The sequence below is a fragment of the Sturnus vulgaris genome, chromosome 26 (assembly GCF_052056855.1).
Source record: "Sturnus vulgaris isolate bStuVul1 chromosome 26, bStuVul1.hap1, whole genome shotgun sequence".
NCBI classification, from domain to species: Eukaryota; Metazoa; Chordata; class Aves; order Passeriformes; family Sturnidae; genus Sturnus; species Sturnus vulgaris.
In genome coordinates, this window is record NC_142268.1 from 176,619 (window position 1) to 204,053 (window position 27,435).

Genomic DNA, 27,435 nt, shown 5'->3' on the forward strand with positions numbered 1-27,435 from the left:
CTGGCCTGGGAATAAAACCCCAATTGCAGGTGTTGGATGCATCCCTAAAATCCTGAATTATCCCAGATTTCCAGAGCAGCCATTCCAAGCGGGAAATCCGGGGAAAATGGAAGGAATTCTGCTGTAGAAGAAATAAAATTCCACTTTTATTTGAATATCCTTCTAATATAGAAAATCCAGAGGGGCCTCGGGATAATCCCGGATCCAGAAAATTCCAGGGATTCCTGGAATTCCAGCAGGGCCCAAAAACACCGGGAAAAGGTTGGGAATTTCTGGGATTAAAGGGAAGGAATTCATCCCGGATTTCTGCACAATTCCTGCCGGGAATGGGGGGCAGGAATTCCTGGAATTCCTCAGCTGAGTGGGCAGAAGAAAATTGGAATTTGGGGATTTTTTGGGGAACCTTTAGGGGATTTTTTGGGAATTTTGGAGGGATCTTTGGGGATTTTTAGTGGAATTTCTGGGAATTTTGGGGTGATTTTTCTGGAATTCCGGGTGATATTTTGAGGAACTTTTAGGAATATTGGGGGGATTTTGGGGAAGTTTTGGGGGGATTTTTTTGCGGAATTGTGCAGGATTTGGGTTTTTTTTATTTTTGGGATGATTTTTTGGGGATTTTAGGGGGATTTTTTTTTTTTTTGCAATTCCCAATTCCTGGCTTGCCTGGGAGATTCCTGCTGTCAGGAACGGGATCCAGAGGGAAAATTTATTTTTTCCACCGTCTACAGCAGGGATGGGAGTTTTAGGGAGAAATCCTGGAATAAAAAACCTCTACAGTTCCCTAAATAATTTCCATTCTTACGGATTTTGTGATCATTTCTCCACAGAATTCCAAGATTTTAGGAGGAAAAGCTCCAATGAAACCAACCCAGAGCAACTTCTGAGAAAATCCCAAAAAACTTCAGTTCTGCTCCGTTAAAAAAAATTTTAAAAAATAAAATAAAAAAGGAAAAGCTCCAAAAAAAAGCTATTAAATAATTTAATATACAATGGTAAAAAGCTCTGTACATTGGCCCGGGAATTCCCACCGGGAATTTGGGAATTCCAAGGAGCCCTCGGGAGCCCCAGCCCCCCCCCCGGGAATTCCAAAGGGATTTTCCAGCTCCTGCACTGATTTTTCGTGGATTTTTTCTGGCAGATTGAAGGCGGAAAAAATTGGGAATTTTGGGGAATTCTGCTCCTTCCTCGGCGTCTCCAGAGGGTTGGGAAAGGTTTTTTTGTTGTTTTGGTTTTCTTTCCCACAGGAATTGCTGGAGAATTCCCTGGAATTCCCAAGTTCAGCTCCAACCACACCTCTCCAAATTTGGGATTTTTTTTCTCAATTTTTCCCAATTTTTTTTCCAGTTTTTTATTCCTCAATTTTTCAGGATTTGGCCACCCTGGAAGTGGCCTTGGATAGTGGAAGTGTCCCTGCCTTGGGACTGGGATCATCCCACGGATTTTCCAGCCCAAAATTTGGGAATTTGATCCCAAAATTTCAAGCTGGAGCCGAGTTGGGCCTGAAATTCCAGAATATTCCAGATTATTCTGGAGTTTGAAGGGAATATTTGGATTTTCCTGGATGAGATTTGAGAATTTCAGACTTTCCCAAGCCAGGAAAATTCCAAGGAAAAAGATTCCAAGGAATTGTTGCATCCCAGGGGATTCCAGAAAAAACTGGGAATGTGCTTCCCAAAAAATTCAGAAATTGGGAAAATTCCCCCAATTCTCCATGGGGATCAACATTCCTGATCAAAATCCCAAATTTCCAAAATTCCTGGGATGGTTCTGTCCCAGTGGGATCCCCAAATATACCAGAAAAAAAAAAAAAAAAAAAAAATCGGGATCCAGGGAAGTCGGGAGTTCCCACAGGAATTCCAGCCCTGGATTCAAGCTGGAAATTTTGGGAATTTTTTTGGATTTTTTTTTTTCCCCAACGGCACCAAGAGTTTTCCTTAATCCCCAAAAAAATCCAAAATAAAAACTCCCAATCCTCAATCCTCCAAAATTTCAGGGATTTCCAGCTCCTTTAGAGTTTTCCAGGAGATTTAGGATTGGGATTTCCACGGGGGAAAAAAAAAATGGAAAATCCAAATTTTTTGGGAATGGGATTAAAAAAACCCTCATCCCTGCAGTGAATTCCAGAGGGAAAAACTGAGGAATTTGGGTGGAAAAAATGTCCTTGCTCCAGAAAAAGATGGGATTTGGGAAGGAAAAATTACTTGGATCGGGGAATTTTAAGGGAATTCCTTCCTATCCAGGTGGGATAAAAAATTCCCCCAAATCTCTAGAAGTTCCAGGAGTTTGGAACTTCGGAATTTTCCTCTCTCTGAGAATTCCAGGGGTTTTTTTTCCCCTCCTCTTTTCCCAAAAATCTGGAGCAATTCCAACTGGGAAAAACAACTCGATTCTGCCCCAGGCACTGCTGGAATCTTGGAAAAACTTCCAGCTTTTTTCTGGGAGAACTCAGCTGGAAAATCCAAACAACAAAACAAAGGACTAAAACCAAGGAATTTAACTTGGGGAAAAAGAAAACTGGGAAAAAACTTGGGAATTTTGTGCTGAGGGCAAGGATGGAATTTCATCCCAAACCTCTGGAATTGGAATTTCATCCCAAGGTTTGGGAATCTTGGCTTTGGGAATTTCCCTCAGGCTGGAAAAAATTGGGATCAACAGGAAAATTCCCGAATTTTTTTTTTTTTTTTTTCCCAATCCTGAAATGTGTGGGGAAAGCTGTGGTTGTTGGGAGGGATATTCCAGGAAATCCTGGAATTCCTCCTTCCCAAAAAAAGGGAATTTCCTCTCAGGGAATTCCAGCTGGGAATCCCAATCCATGATTTCCTCATCCCCGAGGATTAGGAGCTTCAGCAATTCCCAAACCTTGGGATTCACCTGGAAAAGCAGCCCCAGAGGCTCTGGAAAATCCCTGGAAAATTCCTGATTTTTCTCTCACTACCAGAGGGAATTCTGAAGCTTTTCCATGGAATTTTCTTTGCTTCTTTTCCCAAGTTTTTGGCGGGTTGTTGTTGTTGTTTCCCCCCCCCCCCCCATGTTGTTGTTGGTGGATATCCTGGGGTTTTCCAGGTTTTCCTGGGGTTTTCCTGGGGTTTTCCAGGTTATCCTGGGGTTTTCCTGGGGTTTTCCAGGTTATCCCGGGGTTTTCCAGGGGTTTTCCTGGGTTTTCCTGGGGTTTTCCAGGCTCTCACAGCAGACTGGCCAGGCTGGTGGTGGGGCCGTTCTGGGCCTGGAACTGGACTGGGGGGGGCCCATCCGTCCACTGCAAGGGAAAAAAAAAACGGGATCAGGATCCCGGGAAAAATTCCCAGGAATTCCCCCCCAAATTCCATAAATCCATTCCAGTTCTCCACCAAATCCCCCCCAAATCCCCCAACCCCACCAAGGCATTCCCACACCAGGGAACCAAGGGATCGTTTTCCCCTCTGGAATTTTGCGGGATCTTTCCAAGATTTTACCCTCAGGAATTGCGGGTTTTTCCCGGGATTTCCCCCCCCCTGGAATTGTGGGATTTTTCCCCGCTGGAATTGCGGGTTTTTTCCCCCTTGGAATTTTGTGGGATTTTCCCGGTTTTTCCCCCTGCAATTGCGGGGTTTTCTCGGGGTTTTCCCCCCCGTGGAATTCCGGGTTTTTCCCGGGTTTTCCCCCCCGTGGAATTCCGGGTTTTTCCCGGGTTTTCCCCCCGTGGAATTCCCGGAATTCCCGGTTTTTCCCGGTTTTCCCGGCTTTCCCTGACCGTGATCAGGTTGTGCTCGGGGAGGCTGCAGGCCTCGATGTGATCCTGCAGCAGCTGCTGCGAGAAGTTCTGGTGCATCTGGGCGGCCTCGTGGGCATCCATGGCGTTGCCACACGCCTTGTTCAGGTCTGCAAAACACCGAACACACAAAAATAAAAACCCAAAAAACCTCCCTGGAAACCCAGGATCACCTCAATTCCAGGGAAAATCTGCCCCAAAAACCTCCACGCAATTCCCCAATTCTGCCCTGATTCCCAACTCCTGGCTGCAGCAAATTCCCACCCTTAGGAGAATCTCCAGGTTTTTCTCTCCAATTCCCATTTTTCCAGGACAATTCCTGATCCTGAGTTATCCCTGGAGCTGCACATTCCAACCCCCCACGTTTTCCCTGGAATTCCCAATTTTCCAGGACGATCCCAGATCCCGAATTACCCCGGAGCAGAGCAGAGGACCAGAGCTGCACAGACATGTCTGGGATCTTGCTGGCCAACTGCATGGCTGGCACCACCATGTTGTTACTTTCCTAAAAAAAAAAATAGGAAAAATTGGGATTTTAGGGAATTTTTGCTGCCATTCTGCTATGGATGGACTGGAAAAGATGGGAATTTGAAGTGGGAAATTTTGATTTTTTGAAGATTTTTGAGGCCTTGGGGTTGAAGGGAGAAAAATCCCAAAATTCCCAAGGAATCCTTGGTGTGGAAGGGAATAAAATCACAGGAATTCACTGGGATGGAAAAGAATAAAATCCCAAAATTCCCAAGAATTCTTTAGGATTCCAGAGAATAAAATCCCCAAATTCCCAAGGATTCCCTGGGATTTTAGGGAATAAAATCCCAAAGTTCCTTAGGATTCCAGGGAATAAAATCCCCAAATTCCCAAGAATTCCCTGGGATTGTAGGGAATGAGACTCCCAAGAAAAATCACTTCAAATAACTCGTTATTGCCACCCATATCCCGATTTTCTCAGGAATTTTTTTTTTCTGGGAATGCCAATTCCAGGATCTCAAGGATTGGGAGGGATTTGGTTCATCCAAAATGAAGAAGAAATTCCCAACTCTTGATGCGACAGCACTAAAAAAACGACTCAGAAATCCCATTATTGCCACTCATATCCCGATTTCCTCGGGGATTTCCTCGGGGATTTTTCCTGGGAATGTCCATTCCGGAATTCCAGGGATTGGGATGATCCAAAACGAAAAAGAAAATCCAGAATTTTAACGCGAGAACACTGAAAATCCACTCAGAAATCCCATTACGTTCACCCGGATCCCGATTCCCACGGGGATTTTCTTTGGGATTTTCTCGGGGATTTTTGCTGGGATTTTTCCTGGGAATGCCAGCTCGGGGAATGCCAGGGACTGGGAGGATCTGGGGTTACCCTGTGGTTGCCCAGCACGTAGAAGATGTGGCCCAGCAGCACCAGGGAGCAGGCGGTCAGGCGGTTCAGGTCCTCGGCGTTCGACATCTTCAGCGTCTCCCGCAAAAAACGCCTGGAAAAACGGGAAAAAAAAACGGGAAAAGTTGGGATTTGAACACCATGGAATGTCCTGGGAGAATTCCTGGATGGATTGAACGGCAGGAGGAGTGGATTTAAATGAAGAGAATTCCTGAGTTTTCTCTGGGAATTGGGGTGGAAAGAATGAGAGGCCCGAGACTCCCAAGGATTCCCAGGGATTCCAGGGAATAACATTCCCGAGATTCCCAGGGATTCTTTGGGAGTGCAGGGAATGAGACCCCAAGGATTCCCTGGAATTGAAGGGAATAAAATGCCCAAAATTCCCAAGGAGTCCAGGGAATAAAATTCCAAGATTCTCAAGGATTCCCAGGGATAGCAGGGAATAACATTCTTAAAATTCCCAACGATCTTGCAGGGAATAAGATCCCAGAATTCCCAAGGATTCCCTGGGATTGAAGGGAATAAAATCCCAAAATTCAGGGAGTAAGATCCCAAAATTTCAGGGAAGAATATTCCCAGAATTCTTTGGGATTTCAGGAAACTATTTCCAAGGAATCAACTCCCCCTGGCAAATCCAGGAGAAATCCGCAGGAATTGGATGGAATTTGAATTGGAATTCCCATCTTGATCCCCAAAAAAGAGCTGGGCTGAGTTTCCCTGCAGTTTTCCCACTTTTCCAAGGGCTTTGGACTCACTTGGCCTCGTTGTATCTTCCCTGGAAAAAGGAGAAAAGGCCTCGGATGTAAAAGGCTGCAGCCCGGAGACAGTGGGAACTGGGGAAAAAACATGGAAAAATGAAAAAAAACCTGGAAACACAAAAATCCCACCCTCATTCCAGCAATCCCACCCCAAAATCCAACTTCCAACCAAAATATTCCAGTTAATCCCCATCTCTTGGAACTCAACTGGATTTATTTTTCTTTTCCCCCCACCCTCCATTTGCTGAAAATCCTGCTGCAAATTCCAGGGATGTTGGGATTTCTTGGGAGTTCTCACCTCACTGGGAAGTTGTGGTCGGGATTTATCCTTTCCAATAAACTGTAGAGCTGGAAAATGGGAGAGGGAAAAGGAAATTTTTATGGGGAAAAATGGATTTTTCCAAGGGAAAATCAACACCAAAACAGTGAAATTCCACCCGAGCCCGCCCAAATTTATCCCAACCTTGGGAATTTTAGGCTCGTTTTGATCCCAAAAATTAAGTTTTATCCCAAATCTGCTCCAATTCCACAAGATTTCCTGGATAATAATCATATTCCCACAGAAAACTTGGAGCTGGTAGATCTGATAATGAATTTTATATCAGATTTGATTAATTAAAGCCAGAATTAAATTAAAGAATTTACAGGTTTTAATTTTTTTTTTTTTGCTTCCCAAGGGTTTTTCCCAAGTTTTTTTGTGCAGGGAGCGAAATTCCTGTGGAGAATCTTCCAGAGGCAAATCCCTGAGAGGGTGAAAAATGGGGAATTTTGGGAATAAAATGGCAAAATTCAGGAGCAGATCCCAATTTTTGATTATTTCTGGATTCCCTGAAACTCCTGGATATGGAAAATGGATGGAAAATGATGGAAAATGAAGCCAAGGGGTTGAATAAGAAATGAGAAAGTTAAACCCCATTCCCATGGGAAGAATTCTGGGAATTCCAAACATTTGGAGTTTTCCAGCTGATTTCTCAGCAATTCCCAGTCCCCTGATTGAGGAAGGCCCTGGTGGCAAAAATGCCCAGGAAAAGCCAAATTTCAGGAATTTTCTCCACAGAAAATTGGGATTTTTCACTCCCCTGATGAATAAGATGCTGCCAGCAAGGCCCTGATGACAAAAATCCCCAGGAAAAGCCAAATCCCAGGGATTTTCTCCACAGGAAAAAAAAAAAAAGGATTTGACAAGACATATTCTGGGAATAACCCAGGACTTTTGGAGTTTTCCAGCTGATTCCTCAGGAATTCCCACTGCCCTGGTGACAAGAAAAGCCCAGGAAAGGCCAAATCCGAGGGATTTTGTGGGGCTTTCTCACCTCCTGGTGCCGATTGCCCTCCCGGATGTAGACGCTGGCCAGGTTGGTGACAATAAACGCCCACAGCTCCTGGTGGGTTGTGAGCTGCAAGAAAGAAAATCCCAAAATATTTTCAGGAATATCTGGGAGTATTTCCCACAGGGTTTGTTCAGTCCCACCAAAAAATTCTGGTTAAAAAAAAAAAAAAAAAAAAAAATCGTATCTTGATATTTAATGTCGTAAATCCCTCCCAAATCCAAGGAAAATGGTTAATAAAAAATGGAATTAAGGAATTTCTCCATTCCAAATTCCCATTGCCATCCCTAAGAACCATTCCCGTTGTTCCAGAAGAAAATCTGGGAATGAAATCTCACCCTCAGTGCTGTAGTGAATTGTGCTTCTGCATTGTCCATGCAGTTGACAGAGATGCAGTACAGGCCCTGGAAAAGAAAAGATATTTTTGGGAATTCAGCCCAAAATATCCCCAAATCCATGGAAATATTGGGATTACAGCTGGAAAAAAGGACCAATGAGTCTCAAGTGTGGGGAAAATCAAGAATTTCTACAAAATGTCCTCTAAATTAAATTATTCTTGGGAAAGAAAAAAAAACTTAATTTAGCTAAGAAGTCTTCCTTAAAATCATGGAAAACTGAAATTCCCTACAAAACTTCATCCCCTTCCACAATTCCCACAAAAAAAACCATCTCCAGTGGGCACAGTTGAAATTCCTGGAATTCCCATTTTTCCAGCTGATTCTTCCCAAATTCCCACTCCCTTCATAAAGGAGCTGCTGCCACGGAAAAAAATCCCCAGGAAAATCCAAATCCCAGGGATTTTCTCCACAGAAAAATGGGATTTTTCCTCTCCAGCAAAGCAGGAGTTGCTGGAATAACCCGGGGTAGTGGGGAGTGTCCCTGTGCACCCACCCAAACCATCCTGGAATTCTTTTCCCAAAGGGTTTCCAGCCAGGGATGAGCAGCCCCGGCAGGGGATGATGCAAATCCTGGAATTCCCAGGGAATCTCCTCCATGGAATTCCCAGGTTTTATCCCCACAAACTCACCAGGAGCGTGTGCAGCTGGGCAGCGTGGTTGGAAAAGAGCCTGGGAGACTGCTGGCACAGCTGGCACACCTGGGAAATCTGGGAAAAAGAACAGAATTCCCCATTTTTTACACTTTTCCCACTGTTTCCTGCTCCAAACCCCCTCCTTGCGCCCCAGGGATTGGCTCCAGGACAGGAGGAGAGGCTGGGTGTGCTTCCAGGGATTTCCTCACATTCCTCCCACATTCCTGCTGGCTTGGAATGGTTCCCTCCACCCTCTGGAATTCAGTTTCCCAGGAAAAGTGGGATAAATCCTTCCAAAACCTGGGATTGGGATGAGTTTCAGGAGACAGAAGCAGGAGGTTGAATCCATCCCCATTCCCAGCACATTCCCAGGAAAGCTGGGATTGGATGAGCCAGCCCCAGGATTTTTAAATTATTGGGAAAAATTGGGGGAAAAAAAATTCCAGTTTCCTCTGGAACAACACAAATCAAGCAGGAAAGAGGAGGAAAAGCAGGAATGTTAAAAACTGGGAAACCCCTGGGTAAGAAGGAGCCACTCTGGAATGGATGGAATGGGAGAAAACCACCAGGATCAGCCTGGAATTCCCACCAGGAAGGTGCCAATGGAATCAATTATTGATCACGCCATGATCAATTCCAAAGTGTCCTTACAGAAATATTTAAAAGGAGCCAATCCCACATTTTCCAAATCCTGAGCACCACCAAGCCTGGCTGAATCCATGAAGAATCCAGCAGGAATTCCCACGTTTTCAAGGCTGCTCCTGCAGAATATTCCCGATTTTTTGGGAGCCATTCCCAGCCAGGAAATGCTGGAATTCCCACGTTACCTCCTGCAGGGCCGTGGCTTTGTGTCCTGTCACCAGCCTGCACATGATGATGTGTTCCAGGAGAATCACTTGGAATGAGGACAGGATGGGGCTGCAGTCCAGCACTGGGGAAGGAACAGCAGGAATTCCATCAGGGACTTCAGGAATGTTTCAAATCCCATTTAAAAAACAACCAAAAAAAGTTGATTTTTGTGCTCCAAAGCCACCACCCAGCTTTAAAATCAGGGTTTTAATCTTAGTTTTAGTCTGAGGCTGCCCCAGCAGCTCAACAAAGCTGCAGGATGGGCTGAAATCAGGAATAAATAAAGGGATTTTTCCTGGGTTTTCCTGGAATCCAGCTGAATTCCAGCCCTTTTTTCCTTACTTTTGAGCTTCTCCAGCTGCATGAGAGCTTTGTCCGTGTATTTCTGAGCCTTCTCCAGGTACCCTGCCTGCATGGAATGCATCACTGTCACCTGCAGGGAACCACAGCAACCATTAACTTATTAATTAATTAGTAACAATTATTATTGATACAGTATTAATTATCCTGCATGGGATGCATCCCTGTCACCTGCAGGGAACCACAGCAACCATTAACTTATTAATTAATTAGTAACAATTATTAGTGCTATAGTATTAATTATCCTGCATGGAATGCATCCCTGTCACCTGCAGGGAAGCACAGCAAGGATTGTCAGCATCACCCCACAAAGGCTGGGCTGCAAACTGCTGATAAAATTAAACCAAAGTGGCTCTGGTTTGTACAAATAACTCCGTTTCCATTTCAGTCAGGTAGTAATTAATAAATTAATTAGTAATTAATGAGTTGATCCCCATTTCCAGCCTGGACTCTCCCCCAGCCTCCCCTGGGGTACAAACGGCTCCAGCCCCGCCCACTCCAAAGCACCCCCCCCCTCCCCCCCCGCCGTTAATTAATCAGCAGCGCTAATGAGCAGCCCTCACCAGGTAGACCAGCACACACATGTGCTCCTTGGGCAGCCAGTGGAACAGGTCCGCGGGGTTGCTGGGCAGGATCTCGTCGTCGTGCAGGGTGGAGATGGTTTGGATGCATTGCTGCAGCTGCTTCAGGCACGGCTTGACGCTCTTCACCTGCCCCGCACAGCAAAACAACTGCCCCAAACTGCCCCAAAACTGCCCAAAACTGCCCCAAACCTGCCCCAAAACTGCCCCAAACTGCCCCAAACTGCCCCAAACTGCCCCAAAACTGCCCAAAACTGCCCCAAACTGCCCCAAAACTGCTCCAAACTGCCCCAAACTGCCCCAAACTGCCCCAAACTGCCCCAAACTGCCCCAAAACTGCCCCAAAACTGCCCCAAACTGCCCCAAACCTGCCCCAAAACTGCCCCAAACTGCCCCAAACTGCCCCAAAACTGCCCCAAACTGCCCCAAAACTGCCCCAAACTGCCTCAAACTGCCCCAAACTGCCCAAACTGCTCCAAACTGCCCCAAAACTGCCCCAAACTGCCCCAAACTGCCCCAAAACTGCCCCAAAACTGCCCCAAAACTGCTCCAAGCTGCCCCAAAACTGCCCCCAACTCCCCAAGCCCTGGCTGCTTCTTCACCTGGGGATGGGAGCCCTCAGGAATTCGCTTCTCTTATAAAAAAATTCCCCCCAAAAATCCCCTCAGGGCTGATTTTGTCGGGAGTTCTCCCCGCCCCAAATTCCCATCTGGAACGAGGCACGTACCTGGTAACGTGTGATTGGTCATTCCCATATTTAGGGCTTTGGATCAGAGTTTTGGGTTGGTTTAGGATTAATGACAATCTGCACTTCACAGTGTGATCGGCAGCAAGAGATGCTCCAAATATTCCCAAAATCTCCCCAAAAAAATCCTGTTGCTTCCATGGGGTAGTGGAGGGAATAACAAAACCCACCTTGGACATACAAATATCGTGGACAGCATCTCCAAATTAATTTAATCCCCTCACTCTTGGTTTAACTGGGGATGGAAACCCACAGGAATTCACTTCCCTCATAGAAAAATCCCCCAAAAATCCCCTCAGGGCTGATTTTTTCAGGAATTCTCCCCGTCCCAAATTCCCATCTGGAACATGGCACGTACCTGGCCAGCGTCCAGGTAATGAGTGACCTGCAGGACCAGGAAGAAGACCCTGAGGGATTCCTTCTGGATGGGATTCCCCTGCCAGTTCTCCACGATCTGCCCACACAGGGTCAGCAGCGGGTGAACCTCCTGCAGCTTCCTCTCCATCAGCAGCAGCTGCAATCCCCAAAATAACAAAAAAAATGAGAATACAAGGGGGTTTTTCAGGATAAACATTCAGGGAATTGGCATTTACCCCACGGGAATTGTGGTTGTTTCATCTCTAGGGTTCCCTATCCCTGGGACTGGGAAAGTTGGATTTTCCAACCCAAGCAATTCCATGGATTCTCTAATTCCAGGAATTCTGGAATATTCACCCAAATCCCACAGCCCTTTCACCCCACCCTCATTATAAAATTTCCATTCCTCATTATAAAAGCTCCACTGAAAATCTGCAGTGATCCTTCTATCTTTCCCAGAAAAAAAAATGAGGGAATAAAGCAAAACTTATCTGTAAGAATCCTGCTTATCCCGCCCCCCCTTAAAAAATCCTCTTAATTAATTAATTAAACAGGAAATAATTTATTTAAAAATTACTTCCAACTCACCATCCCCTTGCTGAGCAGGAAGAGAGCTCTGGAATGAAACAGAATAAAGTGAAATTCCAAAAGAAATTACTTGAGCAATAAAAAAACCAAAATTAAAAAAAAATTTAAAATAAATTAATTAATTAAAGGGAAAAAAAAAAAAAAACACAACCAAAAAAAAAAAAAAGCCCACCAGGAAAAAAATAAAAATCTGCCTTTTTTCTCCCTTTAAAAACCGGGAAAAAAGAGGATTAAGGGAGCTGATGGAAGAATTAGCAGGGAAGTCAAAGAGGAAATCCCAGGGAATTCGGGCAGGAAATCCCAGGAATTTGGGAATGAAATCCCAGGAATTGTGTCAGGAAATCCCAGGAATTTGGGGATGAAACCCCAGGAATTGGGGCAGGAAATCCCAGGAATTTGGGGATGAAACCCCAGGAATTGGGGCAGGAAATCCCAGGAATTTGGGGATGAAACCCCAGGAATTGTGTCAGGAAATCCCAGGGAATCTGGGGATGCAGGAAACCCCAGGAATTGTGTCAGGAACGGCACCTGGTGTACTCGGAGCCCACCACGCGGGCATACTCGGCCCCCACTCCCAGCAGGTCACAGGCCGACACCAAATCCTTCTCCAGCGTGTGCAGTTGCTGCAACAGCAGGAAAAAAAAAGCCATAAAAACTCAGGATTTGCTCCCTGAATCCCCAAAACATCTGATTATCCTTGGATTTACAGATTCCTGCTCCTTAAAGGGGTTTTAGATCCGTTTTCCAAAGAAATCTCTGGCGTTTCCAAGGATTTGTCTGAGCCCAGGAAGATTTTTTTCTTTTTCCCTTAAAATTCTTAATGAATGAGGAATTGGTTAAAAATTGGAAGCAGATCCTGCAAAGGGTGAAAATTCCAATTCCCAAAGGCTCCAAAAAATCCATGGATTATCACGTTGGAACAAGAATTTTCCCAGCAAGAGGAGCCCCCAAGGTTTGTTCCCAAATTTTCTCCCTTTCCCGAACTCAGGTGGGAATTCAGGAAGAGGAGAACGGGTTCCAAGGAAATGGGAAATCAGGGAAAAATGGGAAGCTCCAAGGAGAGGAAAAGTTTCTGAGTGCTCAGGATGAACTCCTGGAAAACTAAATATTCCTCAATTCCCAAGAAATTAAATATTCCTAAAATTCTTTTTTCCATAAATACACTTGGATGTGTTTCTATTCTTAAAAATATTTTTGATTTATAAATATTTTGGAGTAAGCTCCAGACCAGAAAAAATAATTTTCCTTGGGATTCCTTTCCCTTGCTCCTTTTTCTGGATACTTTTCCTACTCTTCCTCCCACCCCCCATCCCTAATTAAAACAGAAAACAACCCAGTCAACCAGAAAACTCCAATCCCAGCAGGATCTGCCAGCCCCCAAATGGATTTTTTTTTACTCCATCCTTGGAGTTCCAGGTCCTTCATTCCCACAGAGTGCCCCTGGCTGATTCCCTGATCCAACCCGAGGCTCCCGACACCAATTCCCAGCTTGGAGTTGCCTTTTCCCTCCCCATGAACAGCAAATTTTGAGGGGATAAGGGGATAAAAAGCACCCAATAACAGCGATTTTGTAAGGGATAACAAAAAAAGGCTTCCGTGCTGTTTCTAATGGCAATAGAGGATTTTTTCCAGGATTTTTTCCATGGAATTGGTGCTCCAAGGACTCACAGCCAGCTGGAAGAGCAGCCTGCAGTGCCAGTAGGGCGTTTGCTGGGAGATCTGGATGGCTTTGCGCAGCAGGGGCTTGGCCGTGTCCACGGAATTCTGCAACACAAACATCCCAAATCAACACAAATCCAGCACCCTGGGATTCCACAGCCTCGAAATCCCCTGGACAAGCACGCTGAGGAGGGAGGGACTGAAGTGCTGGAAGCAATCAAAATAAAATGGGAGAAGTTTGGGGCCGCTCTGTCCTTGGGATGTGCAAGGTAGGGATGGATGGGATCGCAGAAATTTGGGATTTTGGGAAGTGTCCCTGCACACGGAAGGGTGGGATTGGATGGGATTGAAGGTTTTTCCAATCCAAGTCATTCCAGGATGTTGGGATTCAAAATCCCAAGAAAGCAGCTCAACTTCCTAACGACTCAAAATTGGGATGATCCAACTGGGGCTTTCCAAGGAAGGAGCCTAAAACATGGAAAGGAAAATTGTGGACAAGGAATGGAGGGACAGAACAGAGAAAATGGCTTCCCAGCTTCCTCTCAGGTGGGATTTTGGGATGGAATTCCTCCCTGGAAGAGTGGGATGGGGCTGGGATAGAATTCCCAGAGCAGCTGGGGCTGCCCCATCCTGGGATAGGGGGAGGGGTGATCCTTCAGGGCCTTTCCAGCCCAAATCACTCCAGGATTCCAAAACCCTGAGGAAAACCCTGGATTTCCCTCTCTCCCTTCCCTAAAACCAGCATTTGTTCAACAAGAACTAAAAAATTCCTTCAACCAAGCAAAATCCCTTTGCAGTAGGAAACCCTTGTTGCAATTCCAGCAAAAACTTCCTCAGAAAGAAAGGGGAAAAGCCTCTCATCCCAGCAATCTGGTTCTTCAGGGGAATATCCCATTCCTAACCCGAATTCAAAGGGCACAGAGGGGTTTTGGGGGTTTGTTTCTCTCACCTCCTGGCAGTAGAGCTCTGACAGCAAACTGGCTGCCTCGAACTTCACATCTTCAAACTGAGGGATCTGAGACCAGGGTTAAGGAAACAACAAAACCCGGGTGGAAAACAGCAGCAAAACCTCCAAAAACCCTCAGGAAAATTGGGATCAGATGGGATTTCAGGCCCCTTCCAACCCAAACTCCGTGGTTCCGTGAAAACAGTGCCAAAGTAGACGAAAAACACAGATTCCATGCCCCCACTCCCAGCCCTTGAAGGTGCTTTGGGATCTCCTTGGAGTTGTTCCGAGCTCGGAGCCGTTCCTGGATCCCAGGAAAAGGATACCTGCTGGGATATCAGCCACTGCAAGAGAACACAGCGGGTTAGGCTGGCACCAACACCCACCAGAACCTCCCTGGTACCAGTGCCAGGAGCCTCCCCCCGCCCCTTTCCCTGCTCCTCGTCTTTTACAGCTGCCAGCACCCCCTTGGCCGCCCCTTCCCCTACTCTTCACCTTCTCCAGGTGCCCAGACCCCCATCCTCACCACCCCCAACCTTTCCTCCGTGCTCTGGCACCTCCCGCTTCCCCTTCCCAAGCCCATCCTGGCCCCCTGCCCCGCTCACCGCCTTCTCCAGGTGCCCGCGGGCCTGGTCGCCGTTGCGGGTGTGGTGGTAGAGGACGGAGCCGAGCTGGAGGTGCGTGCGGGCCTCCATGCGGGGCGGGGGCTTGCGGGGCAGCACGGCCTGCAGGCAGTGCACGCACAGCCGCACCTTGGGCGGGCTGGACGTGCGGAAATGCTCGGCCAGGCCTAGCAAAGCCAGGTACCACGACTCGCCCGCGGCCGCGCCGCCGCCCGACGCCGAGCCCGGTGCAGGCCCGGCTGCGCCGCCGCCACCTCCGGCACCTCCGCCGCTGCCTCCGGCCCCACCCGCGGCTCCCGCTGCCTCCCCAGAGCCGCTCCCGCCGCCTCCCGCCGGCTGCGGCGGCTGCTGAGGCGGCGGCGGCTGCTGAGGGGCCGCCGCGCCCGCCGCCACCGCCGCCATCTTGGGGCCGCCGACAACACCGCCGAGAGGCGCGGGGCACGACGGGGTTTGGAGTCCGATCGCCTCAGGAGCTGAGGGGATATGGGAGTTGTAGTCCGCCTTTTCGCACCGCTAGGATGCGAGGCGAACCGGGGAACGACCTTAGCGGCCGAGCCGCCAGAGCTGGGTGGCTCGGCTGCCTCCGGAGCTGGGCTCGGTGCGGAGGGAGGAGAGGCGAGAGCTGTGCGATGGCCCCCAGGAGGGACTACACCTCCCAGGGGCGCTTGCGGCGGCGAGGCCCCGGCGCGGCGCGCCCGGCGCGGGGCACGCTGGGACGGGGGCTCCAAAATGGACAACCATAGGGATGCGCCAGGTACGGCCCGGCCCGGGCGCCTCCCGCCGGTCACGGCCCTGCCCCGGCCCTCCCGGGGCTCTGCTCCGCTGCTCCCACCTCGCTGCCATCCCCTGGCTCGGCCCTACCACCTGCGGAGCTCCGGGAACCGGGGGTAGGGGTGTGCCGGCATAGTTGGGGGCTGGGGGAGGCTCCCCCATTAAATTCCCCCCTTTTTTCCATCAGCGAAGCCGAGCCGGGAGTTCGGGATGGATCCCCGCCTTCATTCCGGGCTCATTTTCCCGCAGAGAAGCCGGGCTGCTGGATCGGGATGGTTCCTCTGTTAATTTCCCTCCCTTTTCTCAGCAAAGCCGAGCCTGGGGTCCAGAGTGGTCTCCCCGTCATTTTTCCTCCTCTTTTCCCACAGGGAAGCAGATCCGGTCGTTCCGGGAGGCTCCACTGTTGATTTTTCCTCTCCTTTTCCCACAGGAAACTCAACTGTTCGTTCCCTCTCTTTTTTTCCCATAGGAATGCTGAGCTGGTGGTTCGTGGAGACCCCACTGTTGATGTTTTTTCTTCTCTTTAATGTAGGGAAGTTGAGTTTGTTATGATCCCACAGTTTATTCCTTCCCTTTTCTACAGAGAGAGCGACGGGGATGATCCCGTGTAAATCTCCCCTCTTTTCCCGTGGGAAATGCGAGCTCTGATTTGGGATGGTTTCCTCATTGATTTCCCTTCTGTTCCTAAAGGAATTCGGGAAGGTCCCTACTCTAATCCCACCTTTTTCCCTCAGGGATTGTGACCCTTGATTTGGGCTGATCCCTCTTAATTCCCGCCTTTTTCCCTCAGGGAATGGTCCCCGATTCCTGACAATTCCCTGCCCTTTTCCCTGAAGGAATGAGCTCCTGAATTTGGGATGCTCCCTGTTAATTCCTGCCTTTTTCCCCTCAGGGAATGTGTCCCTGATTCCTGACAATTCTCATGCTAATTCCTGCCCTTTTTCCCCTCAGGGAACGGTCCCCGATTCCTGACAATTCCCATACTAATTCCTGCCCTTTTTCCCTCAGGGAACGGTCCCCGATTCCCGACAATTCCCGTGCTCATCCCCACCTTTTTCCCCAGGAAAGGCCAGCCGGTGGTTCGGCGTGTCCCAGTCCAAGTCGGCCAAGACGAGCGTGAACATCCTGCAGCAGGAGGAGCTGATCGCGCAGAAAAAACGGGAGATCGAGGCGCGGCTGGAGCAGCAGGCGCGGCAGAATTCCCTCAGCATCCCGCAGCTCCCGCTGCTCGGAGAGTACGAGGGAATCCCGGGAATGCCGCTGGAAAACCGGGCGGTTGGGACGGGGAGCTGGGGGGGGAAATGCCGGTGTTGGTGGGGCAGAGGGAGCAAAATCCTGATTTTAACGGAGCAAGGAAGGAAAATCCCAGTTTTGGTGGGGCAGAAGGAGGAAAGTCTTGATTTTAATGAAGCAAGGAAGGAAAAATCTCCGTTTTGGGGGAGCAGAGGGAGGAGAATCCCGGCTTTGGTGGATTAGGTAGCAAAAATCTCAATTTTAACAGGGCGGGGAAGGAAAATCCCAGTTTTAGTGGAGCAAAGGGAGGAAAATACCAATTTTAATGAAGGAAGAAGGAGATTGGGGGTACTTTTGGGCATTTAGTGGTAGGTGAGGAAAGTGACCAATTCCAGGAGTTTTTCCTGTGCCAAATCCCACATGGGAAGGGCCGGGAAGATCCCAAATCCCAGCTCCTGTTTTCCTGTCCCCGCTCAGTGATGACGGCTCTGAGAACGAGGCCTCCGTGTCCAACAAGTTTGTGAACGATGGGAGCTTCCTGCAGCAATTCCTGAAGCTCCAGAGGGAAAAATCCAATGCTGGTAGGTCCTTCCTTTCCCAGCCCAAGCCCAGAATTCCCAAGGATAATTTCCCTTCATTTTCCCCTCAGAAATTGCCCCGAATGGCCCAGCTCCAAACCTTGGGAAGAAGCGGCCAGGGCAGACCCAGAGCCGTTCTCACACCAAACTTGGGATTCCCAAGAATCATTTCTCTTTATTTTCTCCCCAGAAACTGCCCCAAATGTCCCCAACAATTCCAGGAATGCTCCATCCCAAACCCCAGGATTCCCGGGAAGAATTTCCTTTCATTCTCCCCTCAGAAACTGCCCCAAAACCAGGGAATGCCCCAAACCTTGGGAAGAAGCAGCCGGAGCAGGCCCTGAGCTGAGTGCTCCAGGCCTGGAGCCTTTCCCAACCCAAACCCAAGATTCCCAGGAATAATTTCTCTTTGTTTTCTCCACAGAACCTGCCCCGAATGCCCCCAACAACTCCCGGAGTGCCCCAAACCCCGGGAAGAAGCCGGCGCTGCTGGGCAAGCGGCCGGGCCAGGCCCTGAGCCGGATGCTGCAGGCCCGGAGCCTCTCCCAGCCCAAAGCCAGCCCCGGCCTGAGCCGCCTCAGCGTCTTCCAGGCCCCGGATGAGGAGGAGGAGGAGGATTACGAGCAGTGGCTGGAAATTAAAGGTCAGTGGCAGCTCCTGCTCTGGGGCTGGAGCTGGGAATGGCCATCCTAGGATTGGGGATCAGTGGGGGCAGGATTCCTTCAGATCCAGTAGGGAATGGGGTGGGGGTCAGGTCCTGGGATTTGGGGTCAGTTTGGGATAGGATTCCCTCAGTCCCAGTGGGAAATTGGGTGGATTTATCCTGGGACAGGGATCATTTTGGGACAGGATTCTCTCAGTCCCAGCAGGGAGTGGAGTAGGAATCAGGTTCTGGGATTGGGGTTGAGATCCTGGGATAGGGGATCAGTGGGGCAGGATTCCCTCAGCCCCAGCAGGGAATGGAGTGGGGTTCAGAGAAATTCCATGGAAACCTTGGAGCTGCTTCCAGAGGCTAAAGGGGCTCCAGGACAGCTGGAGAGGAATTTGGGACAAGGGATAGGAATTCCAAGACACAGAGAATGGATTTAAACTGAAGGAAGGTGGATTTAGGTGAGATTTTGGGAAGGAATTCCTGGCTAGGAGAGTGAGGAGGGGCAGGGCTGGAATTCCCAGAGCAGCTGTGGCCACCCCATCCCTGGAAGCATCCAAGGAAAGGTTGGGACAACAGAAAACGTGGGAATGGGATGATATTTAATCCCACCTCAGCCTAGACCCTAAGGGGAAAAAGCTCAGAAAAATCAAAAATGATGATGTGAACACCTTTCTACAACTACCTGCCCCATTTCATCCTTTCTCTTCCCATATTCCCATGTGTCTGCTCCGTGCTTTTCGGCAGTAATTCCCTGTTTCCCGTTTGTGGGGGAAGTTGAACCCCAAGTACTGACAGCCTCCTTAAAGTTTTGCCCCCAGAGGACTCGGAGACCAGGCAGGTGGTGGAAAAGCTGGCCAGGTTCGTGGCTGAGGGCGGCCCCCAGCTCGAGAAGGTCGCCATGGAGGACTACAAGGACAATCCTGCTTTTTCGTGAGTTTGGGGTGGGATTGTTCCTGCCAGGAAAGGGAGAGGGGCAGGGATGGGGTCTGGGGGGTGTTCCCTGGGACGGGGAAAAGTTTGGGGTGGTTGTTGTTCCCTGAGGGAGGAAAATTGGGATTTGAGGGGGACAGAAGGTTTGGATTTCAGAGGGAAAATTTTGAGTTCTTTGTTTTTCCCAGAGGAGGAAAAGTTTGGATTTGAGGAGGTGAAAAGTTTTTTTAATCCCAGCACTGGTGGGCAGAGGATTCCTCCTTAATTTCCCTTCAAGCAACAAAAATTTGGATGCAAATCCTTGAATTGAAACTCCCAAATTCTAATTCCACCTTTTAGGTGCATTCTCAGTAATTCCTCTATTATTCCCTGTGGGAGTTGGAGCTTTTCCTATCTCTGAATATAAATATTTGGATAATTATTTTTCCTTTTTTTCCCCCTTTTTTCCAGGTTTTTGCATGATAAGAACAGCAGGGAATTCCTTTACTACAGGAAGAAAGTGGCAGAAATAAGGAAAGAAAATCAAAACTCCCAGGCAGCCTCTTCCCAAAAAGGTAATTCCCACTAAAATCTGGGGAATGGGAACAGCACAAGGGAAATTTGGGATTTGTTTGGGGCGGAAATTTTGATTGCCTGGAAAGAAAATTCCTAACTGGAAGAAGAATCAAATCCTTGTGCCAAAAATGTGGATTCCCAAAATATTCCTGGGATTTTGAATGGGATTTTCCTTGCAGTTGTCAAAAATATTCCAAAATAATTCTCCAGCACTGAAAATTTAAGAACATTTAAGGAAAGGGGATTTTTTACCCCCCCAGTTTTTGTTGGATTTGTTCCAAATAAGAATTTGGGGATTGGAGTATCCAAACCTTTCTCCAGGTGAGATTTGGGTTTTTCCAGAGGGATTTTTCCCTGGAACAACTTCCAGGGGTGCACTGGGAGGAGAATAAATGGGATTATGGGAATTTGGAGTTTTCCAAAGGATTTCCTGCTGTTCCTGGGTAATTCAGGGGCAAAATCCTTCAATGTGGATAATTCCAGGTCGTTTAATCCTATGGGAAAGTGCCTGGCACTGGGAAAATTTGGGATTTGGGGACTCAAAGCAGCTTTATGTCATCTCTCCCATCCCTGATCCCCAAGCTCAGGTTTAACCTGAAGCTTTTGTGCTGTTTAACTCGTTTGGTGCCACTGCTTCCCCTTTAAACCCAACTTTAGGCCTCACCGGGATCTTTAGGCCCCATCCCAGCTCCCAAACTTGGGTCTGAGCTAAAACTTTTGTGCTATTTAACTGTTTTTGTACAATTTCTTCCCCTTTAAACCCGCCTTTAGGCCTCACTGGTGTCCTTAGGCCGGGTTAGGCTGGGCTGGGGTGAGCTGGGCCCAGGACTAATCCGTGCCTAAAGTTTCCCCCCCAGCCGACGCGGAGACGCGGAGCTCTGCCGAGAAGCTGGCGCAGTTCGTGGCCGCTGGGGGGCCCGAGGTGGAGCAAATCGCCCTGCAGAACAACAGGGACAACCCTGCCTTCAGGTGCGGGAAACTCCTCCTTCCGGGGCTGCTTTTCCAGGGAATCCGCAGGGAATCCACAGGGAATTCTCAGGGTGAGGTTTGGGAGCAGTGAGAGTTGAGGGGCTCAGATTTGGGATGCAGGTTTTGGACGGAGGTGGGAACAGAGCACAGGGAAAACCCTGCCTTCAGGTACAGGGAATTCCTGATTTTTGGGGCTGTTTTTCCTCCAGGGAATTGTGTTTGTGTGGCACCAAAACCATTCCCTGATCCCAGTGGGAGTTTCACTGGATGCAGGGATACACGGGAGGGAGCTGGAGAGCTGGGAATGCTCTGGGAATTGCAGGACGGAAAATTCCTGGGAAAACTGTGCTGGATCCCAGCTCTGAGTAGGGCTGGAGATCTGGGAATGTTCTGGGAGTTGCAGGCTGAGGCTCCCGTTGTTCGCAGGTTCCTGTACGAGCCCCACAGCCAAGGGCACCGCTATTACCGCCAGAAGCTCGAGGAGTTCCGCAGGGCCCGCGGCGCCGCCCCTTTTCCCGGGAATCCCCCTTTTCCCGGGAATCCTCCTTTTCCCGGAGAATCCAGCCTCAAACGCAAAGGCAGCCCCGAGGCCGCTCCCTCCCCGCTGTGCTTCCCCCCTCTCCCCGTTCCCATCCCGCCTCCTCCCGCTCTCCCCGTTCCCTCTCCCGTTATTCCCAATGCTCTTCCCATTCCCTCGGCCGCTCCCGCCCCATCCTCATCCTCCGCCTCCCCTCCGGATCAGCCGGCCCCAAATCATCCCACCCCGATCCCAAATCCCAGCCCGATCCCAAACCCGGCTGCCATCCCGAATCCCGCCCTGCTGACCCCGAATCCCGCCCCGATCCCAAATCCCGCCCCGATCCCGAATCCCGCCCCGGGCAGCACCAAAAAGAAGAGGAAGAGTCGCTGGGGGCCCGAGGAGGAGAAGGTGGAGCTGCCCCTGCCACAGCTGGTGCAACAGCTGGATTCTCCCTCTCCCCTCTCAGGTCAGTGGGATTGGCTTTTCCTGGGAATTTGGGTGGGTTTTGATTTCCTCGGATGGACATGGATCCATTTTCCCAAGGAATCCCTGCTGCCAATCCCATTTTTTTTTACTTTCCCTTCACAGTAATTACAAACAGAATTCCTTTTTTTTTTTTTTCCTTTTTCCACCCTCTTATTCCCTTTTATCCCTCTCTGAACCTGGGATCACCTCTTCCATCCTGGGAATATCCAATTCCAGGTTTTATCTCATCCAACAGCCACAAGAATTCCGAGGGAGGAGTTTCCTGAAACTGGGATTTCCCTTGGGAATTGCAGCATTATCCTGCTCCTGGATTTATTTTCCTGTTTTGTTTTTTTTTTTCTTTTGGGATAAAGCTGCTGTGGAGAGTCCTGGGAATTCAGGAATGGGTCCTGGATAATTAATTCCCACTTTTTGGGGTTGGTTTGGCCTCACCTGAGGAGGGAATTCCTATGGAAAAAAAGGATTTTTGGAATGGATTTTGTGAGTCCTGGGAGTGTCCACACAAAATCTGGGATCAGGATTTTTAAAAGCAGAGTTTTAGGAATTCTCAGATCTGGCAAGGAAGGAGCTTCTTCCCCTCCTGTGACTCCCAAACCCCTCCAGATAAATCCTAAAGTTCTCAAATTCCCTAAATCTCCTGGGAATGGCAACACCCCATCCCTGGAATCACCCACAGCCAGGTTTGGGATAAGGGAAGGAAGAATGGGATGACCCTCAAGGTCCTTCCCAAGCTGGGATTTGATTTTGTTTCCTGATCTCCCAGATTTTCCCAAAGGTTTTTCCCTGTTGATTTTTTTTTTTTGTTTTTTCCCTGCAGTTCAGGACCTGAAGGGTCTGGGGTATGAGAAGGGCAAACCCGTGGGGCTGGTGGGGGTCACGGAGCTCTCCGAGGCCCAGAAGAAGCAGCTGAAGGAGCAGCAGGAGGTGAGTCCTTGAGACCCCGTTTTTTCCCATTTTTCCCCCATTCTGACTCCGTTTTTTCCCATTTTTCCCCCATTCTGACCCCGTTTTTTCCCATTTTTCCCCCATTTTTCCCGTTTTTGCCCCGTTCTGACCCCGTTTCCCCCGTTCTCCCCCAGATGCAGCAGATGTATGACATGATCATGAAGCACAAGCGGGCGATGCAGGAGATGCAGCTGCTGTGGGAGCGGGCGCTGCAGCAGCACCAGCACGGCTACGACAGCGACGAGGAGGTGGACAGCGAGCTGGGCACGTGGGAGCACCGCCTGCGCCGCATGGAGATGGACAAAACCCGGGGTGAGTGGGGATTGGGGCATTCCAGAGGGGGAATTGTATCCCTGGGAGCACCATGGAGATGGACAAAACCCGGGGTGAGTGGGGAATGGGGCATTCCAGAGGGGGAATTCCATCCCTGGGAGCACCATGGAGATGGACAAAACCCGGGGTGAGTGGGGAATGGGGCATTCCAGAGGGGGAATTCCATCCCTATCCTATGGGATGGGCACCTGGGAGTACCATGGAGATGGACAAAACCCGGGGTGAGTGGGGATTGGGGCATTCCAGAGGGAAAATTCCATCCCTATCCTATGGGCTGGGAACATGGGAGCACCATGGAGATGGACAAAACCCGGGGTAGGTTCCATTCCAGAACATTCTGGGGGGGAATTCCATCCCTATCCTATGGGATGGGCACCTGGGAGCACCATGGAGATGGACAAAACCCGGGGTGAGTGGGGACTGGGGAATTCCAGACAGGGAATTCCATCCCAGAGTATTCCAGAAGAGGAATTCCATCCCTGGGAGCACCATGGAGATGGACAAAGCCGGGATGGGCTGGGGTTGGAGCATTCCGGAGTGTTGGGGTCAATTCCAGAGGGGGAATTCCATCCTGTCCTGCTGGAATGGGAGCTGCAGGGACAATCCCATCTCGCCTCACTGGGGCTTCCTGGGAGGTTTTGTGCTCCAGAATCCCCCAGGAATCCCTGGAATGCTGCACAAATCCCAGAAGGATTCTCCATGACCTCAGTATTCTCCATGGCTCATTCCATGGTTTTCTGTGAGGATCCCACTGGGAATTCCTGGGAGTTTTTGTGCTCCAGAAATCCCAAAAGGATTCTCCACGACCTTTGTGTTCTCCATGGTCCATTCCATGGTTTTGTGTGAGGATCCCACTGGGAATTCCTGGGAGTTTTTGTGCTCCACAAATCCCTGGAATGCTGCACAAATCCCAAAGGATTCTCCATGAGCTGGGTGTTGTTCCTGCTTTTCCAGAGTGGGCGGAGCAGCTGACCCAGATGGGCCGAGGGAAACATTTCATCGGGGACTTCCTCCCTCCTGACGAGCTGGAAAAATTCATGGAGACCTTCAAGGCACTCAAGGTGAGGAATTCTGGGATTCTGGGAATGCTCCAGGCTCATCCCACAGCTGGGAATTTCTCCGGGGGGGGGGGGTGGAAAAAGGGATCAGATTCCCACTCTTGCACGGAAATGGGGAAATATTTGGGAAAAATTCCTTCCCTGGGAGGGAATGGGGTGGAATTCCCAAAGGGTTCCGTCCCTGGAGGTGTCCAGGGAAAGTTTGGATCATCCTGGGATTTTGGGAAGTGTCCCTGCCCATGGGGCTGGATGGGCTTTAAGGTCTTTCTCCATTCTGGAATTCCACAATCTGGGATTTTTCTGGAATTCCAGACAAACCTCCCACTGGATTCCTCAGTGGGCACCCAGCTGGGAAAAAATGGGAATTTTTCTCCAGCTGATTTTAGGGAGGTGCAAACCCCTAAAACAACTCCAGCACCTTCCAGTCCTTCCCAAACCCTGGAATTCCTGGGAGCTGCCTCATCCCTGTTTTCCAACACAGAGCCTGACATTCCCTGGGATTCAACCTCAAAAAAAAAAAAAAAAAAAAAAAAAAGGATCTGAGGCTGGATCCAGGGAATTCCATCCTGAAATTCCAGAGCTGTTGCTGGAGCTTCCTTCTCTCCTCAGGGAATTTTCCCAAAATCCCAGTTTGGGGAGAGGGGTGGAGCTGCTTTTCCCTGTTCTCCTGTGATCCATGGAATAAAAAAATTCCCATTTTTCCTGCTGCAGGAGGGCCGGGAGCCAGATTATTCCGAGTACAAGGAATTCAAGCTGACTGTGGAAAACATTGGATACCAAATGCTGATGAAAATGGGATGGAAGGAAGGAGAGGGATTGGGATCCGATGGACAGGGAATTAAAAATCCTGTCAGCAAGTGAGTGCTCCTGTGGATTATTCCTTTTTTTTTTTCCCCAGGAATTCCTGCTGGAATCGCAGCCTGGCTGGGATTCCTCACCTGAGCATGGAAAACTCGGCCTGGGAAAAAATTCCTGATTTTTTCAGGGAATTTTCTCCTGAATTTGTGGCTGTAGCTGGAATTGTTCGAGCCCCCAAATCCTGAATTTCCAACCCCAGATTTCCACAGGGAAGTGCAGCTCCAAGAATTCCTGTCTGCACCTCCCCTCTCCCAGGATTAAATCTTTAAAATCCAGGAATTCCTGGGAGTGCTGGTTCTCCTTGGAGTCATAAAATCATGGGAATATTTTTAAAAGCCCCATCCAGGGGAGGATATTCCAGCTCTGTGTGATCCTACAAAGTCTTGGCTTCATTCCATGGCCAGAAATGTTGGGATTTGGTCCCACTTTGGGTATTCCAAAGATTTTATTTTTTTTTTTAGGTGGATCAGCTTCCATCCAAATTCCCAGGGATTTGGGAAGTGAAACCAATCTTTGCTTCCACCCAAACCTTGGGAATTTGGGAAGGAGAGGCAGGAAAATTTCAGGGGCGACAATTCCAGTGGGAATTCCTGGATTTGGGAAGGAGATCTGGGAGCGTTTTGAGGACAATTCCCACGGGAATTCCCAGATTTGGGAAGGAGATCCAGAAGATTTTGTTGGGAGTTTCCGGGGCGCAGGGCGTGTCTGATTCCCGGGTTTCCCCAGGGGCACCACGGCCATGGACGGGGCCGGGTTCGGCATCGAGCGCCCGGCGGAGCTGAGCAAGGAGGACGACGAGTACGAGGCCTTCCGGAAACGGATGATGCTGGCATACCGCTTCCGGCCCAACCCCCTGGTACGGGATAACGGGATAATGGGATAATGGGATAACGGGAATGGGATAACGGGATAACAGGGTCAGCGGGCACGGGGCCTTCCGGAAACGGATGATGCTGGCATACCGCTTCCGGCCTAATCCACTGGTACGGGATAACGGGATAATGGGATAATGGGATAACGGGAATGGGATAACGGGAATGGGAACACGGGATAACGGGGTCAGCGGGCACGGGGCCTTCCGGAAACGGATGATGCTGGCATACCGCTTCCGGCCTAATCCGCTGGTACGGGATAACGGGATAACGGGATAACGGGATAACGGGAATGGGATAACGGGAATGGGATAATGGGAATGGGAACACGGGATAACAGGGTAACGGGGTCAGTGGGTACGGGGCCTTCCGGAAACGGATGATGCTGGCATACCGCTTCCGGCCCAACCCGCTGGTACGGGATAACGGGATAATGGGGATGGGATGGGATGGGATGGGATGGGATCCCAGTGGAGCTGGGAATGGGAATGGGATGGAGCTGGTGATACGGGAGAGTCCCAGGAATGGGGCAGGGATGGATCCATTGGAATTGGAATTGGAAAATTCCTCTTGGATTCTCTCCTCATCCTGGATCATCCTCCCAGAATTCCCTGGATGCAGAATTCTCTTTCCCATTTCTTTTTTTTTTCATTCCAATCCCGATTTTATTCCCGGCTTTATCCCAATTAAACCCCTGCCAAGGGAAGATTCTCCATGAATCCCGGGATTCCTTTGGAATTACCATTTTCCAGGGGGCAAAAACAAGCTTGGATTTTCCCTTTCCAGCCGAAATTTTTTTTGGGGGAAAAAAAAAAAAAAAAGGAAAAAAAGTCACAATCCAGTGGCTTTCCCAGAGAATCCAGATGCTGATTTTTGGGATGAAATTCCCAATCCTGATGATTTTTCCTTTTTTTTTTTTTTTTCTCCCTACAGAACAACCCACGACGACCTTACTACTGAGGAAGGCTTTTCCCACCAGATTTCCTGGGAATTCTTATCCCAAACTTCATCATCCATCTCTTTTTTCCCCAATATTATCCAGCTTTTTTTGGAATCACAGCTCCTCTTTCCCCCCATGGAAAAGCTTTCCCAGCTTTTTTTTTTATTATTTTTGGGACACACGAGGAGGATTTGGAGCAGCCCCAAAAAATCTCCCCCAAGGGGATCCCAATTCCAAGGAATTTGGGATTTTTGGGAATGGCAAATCTTGTGCTGCTCCAGGAGTGGGGGAGGGTGGGGGATTTTATTCCTTGATTTTATCTTGGAATCCCAAATCCAAGAGATTTGAAGGAATTTCGGGGAACCAGTGCCTCCAGTTTTGCCTCTGGATGAGCGGATCCGTTGGGAATTCCAGGATTTTATGGATCCAGGGGGGGATTTGTTCCCTTCCCAGGGAACCTCCTGTGCTTTGGGATGATGAAGACCCAAAATTCCAAAGCCACACTTTTGGAAAAATCCAACCAAAAAAAAAAAAAAAATTCCAGCACCACGCTTTGGAAAAATCCAGTTGGATTTTATTGTCCTAAAAAGGACAAAAAAAACGAAACAAAAAGACAAAAAACCTCTGGAAATGCAAATTTTCTTCACGGAGTTCTGTAAATAAAATCAAGTTTGTTTGTTCCTTAGGTTTAATCCTTGGGATTTTGGGGGGGGGGGGAAAGGGATTTTTTAATTTTTTTTAGGGTGAGAGGCCGCCCTGGAACTCGGTTTTCCAATGATTTTCAG

At 49.1% G+C, this 27,435-nt stretch overlaps 2 protein-coding genes across 4 annotated transcripts; one reads left to right on the top strand and one right to left on the bottom strand.

The window, feature by feature from the left end:
* Nucleotides 1-963: 963 nt before the first annotated feature.
* Nucleotides 964-15,367, bottom strand: MAU2 (MAU2 sister chromatid cohesion factor). Of its 2 annotated transcripts, XR_015808528.1 has the most exons (20): nt 14,933-15,367; nt 14,654-14,671; nt 14,331-14,396; nt 13,391-13,486; nt 12,251-12,345; nt 11,723-11,750; nt 11,136-11,291; nt 10,015-10,161; nt 9,434-9,524; nt 9,070-9,173; nt 8,240-8,317; nt 7,551-7,616; nt 7,198-7,281; nt 6,183-6,232; nt 5,882-5,959; nt 5,109-5,220; nt 4,163-4,253; nt 3,731-3,858; nt 3,126-3,256; nt 964-3,063 (listed from the first exon to the last, which is right to left on the bottom strand). XR_015808528.1 is itself a non-coding variant. In XM_088179264.1 (19 exons), the coding sequence occupies exons 1-19, from the start codon at nt 15,350-15,352 to the stop codon at nt 3,182-3,184; spliced, it is 1,983 nt and encodes a 660-aa protein (XP_088035390.1). In that variant the 5' UTR covers nt 15,353-15,367; the 3' UTR covers nt 964-3,181. The 2 variants fall into 2 exon arrangements, 1 of the variants encoding a protein (XP_088035390.1); XM_088179264.1 differs by having other exon boundaries at nt 964-3,256.
* A 185-nt stretch (nt 15,368-15,552) lies between these two features.
* Nucleotides 15,553-27,331, top strand: SUGP1 (SURP and G-patch domain containing 1). Of its 2 annotated transcripts, none has more exons than XM_088179262.1 (14): nt 15,553-15,704; nt 16,785-16,956; nt 17,432-17,535; nt 17,957-18,175; nt 18,991-19,114; nt 19,565-19,668; nt 20,515-20,638; nt 21,065-21,624; nt 22,462-22,568; nt 22,724-22,901; nt 23,877-23,983; nt 24,692-24,837; nt 25,565-25,694; nt 26,644-27,331. In XM_088179262.1, the coding sequence occupies exons 1-14, from the start codon at nt 15,680-15,682 to the stop codon at nt 26,668-26,670; spliced, it is 2,127 nt and encodes a 708-aa protein (XP_088035388.1). In that variant the 5' UTR covers nt 15,553-15,679; the 3' UTR covers nt 26,671-27,331. The 2 variants fall into 2 exon arrangements, with proteins under 2 accessions (XP_088035388.1, XP_088035389.1); XM_088179263.1 differs by having other exon boundaries at nt 20,527-20,638.
* The last annotated feature ends 104 nt before the right edge of the window (nt 27,332-27,435 follow it).

Excerpts from the sequence above, each read along its gene's own strand:
- MAU2 (XM_088179264.1), bottom strand. The coding sequence starts at position 15,352 with ATGGCGGCGGTGGCGGCGGGCGCGGCGGCCCCTCAGCAGCCGCCGCCG. Across the intron at positions 11,292-11,722 it reads TCCTGCTCAGCAAGGGGATG|CTGCTGCTGATGGAGAGGAA; the intron begins GTGAGTTGGAAG and ends TGGGGATTGCAG. Across the intron at positions 7,617-8,239 it reads CCCAGCTGCACACGCTCCTG|GGCCTGTACTGCATCTCTGT; the intron begins GTGAGTTTGTGG and ends TTTCTTTTCCAG.
- SUGP1 (XM_088179262.1), top strand. The coding sequence starts at position 15,680 with ATGGACAACCATAGGGATGCGCCAG. Across the intron at positions 15,705-16,784 it reads CAACCATAGGGATGCGCCAG|GAAAGGCCAGCCGGTGGTTC; the intron begins GTACGGCCCGGC and ends CTTTTTCCCCAG. Across the intron at positions 17,536-17,956 it reads GAGGGAAAAATCCAATGCTG|AACCTGCCCCGAATGCCCCC; the intron begins GTAGGTCCTTCC and ends TTTTCTCCACAG.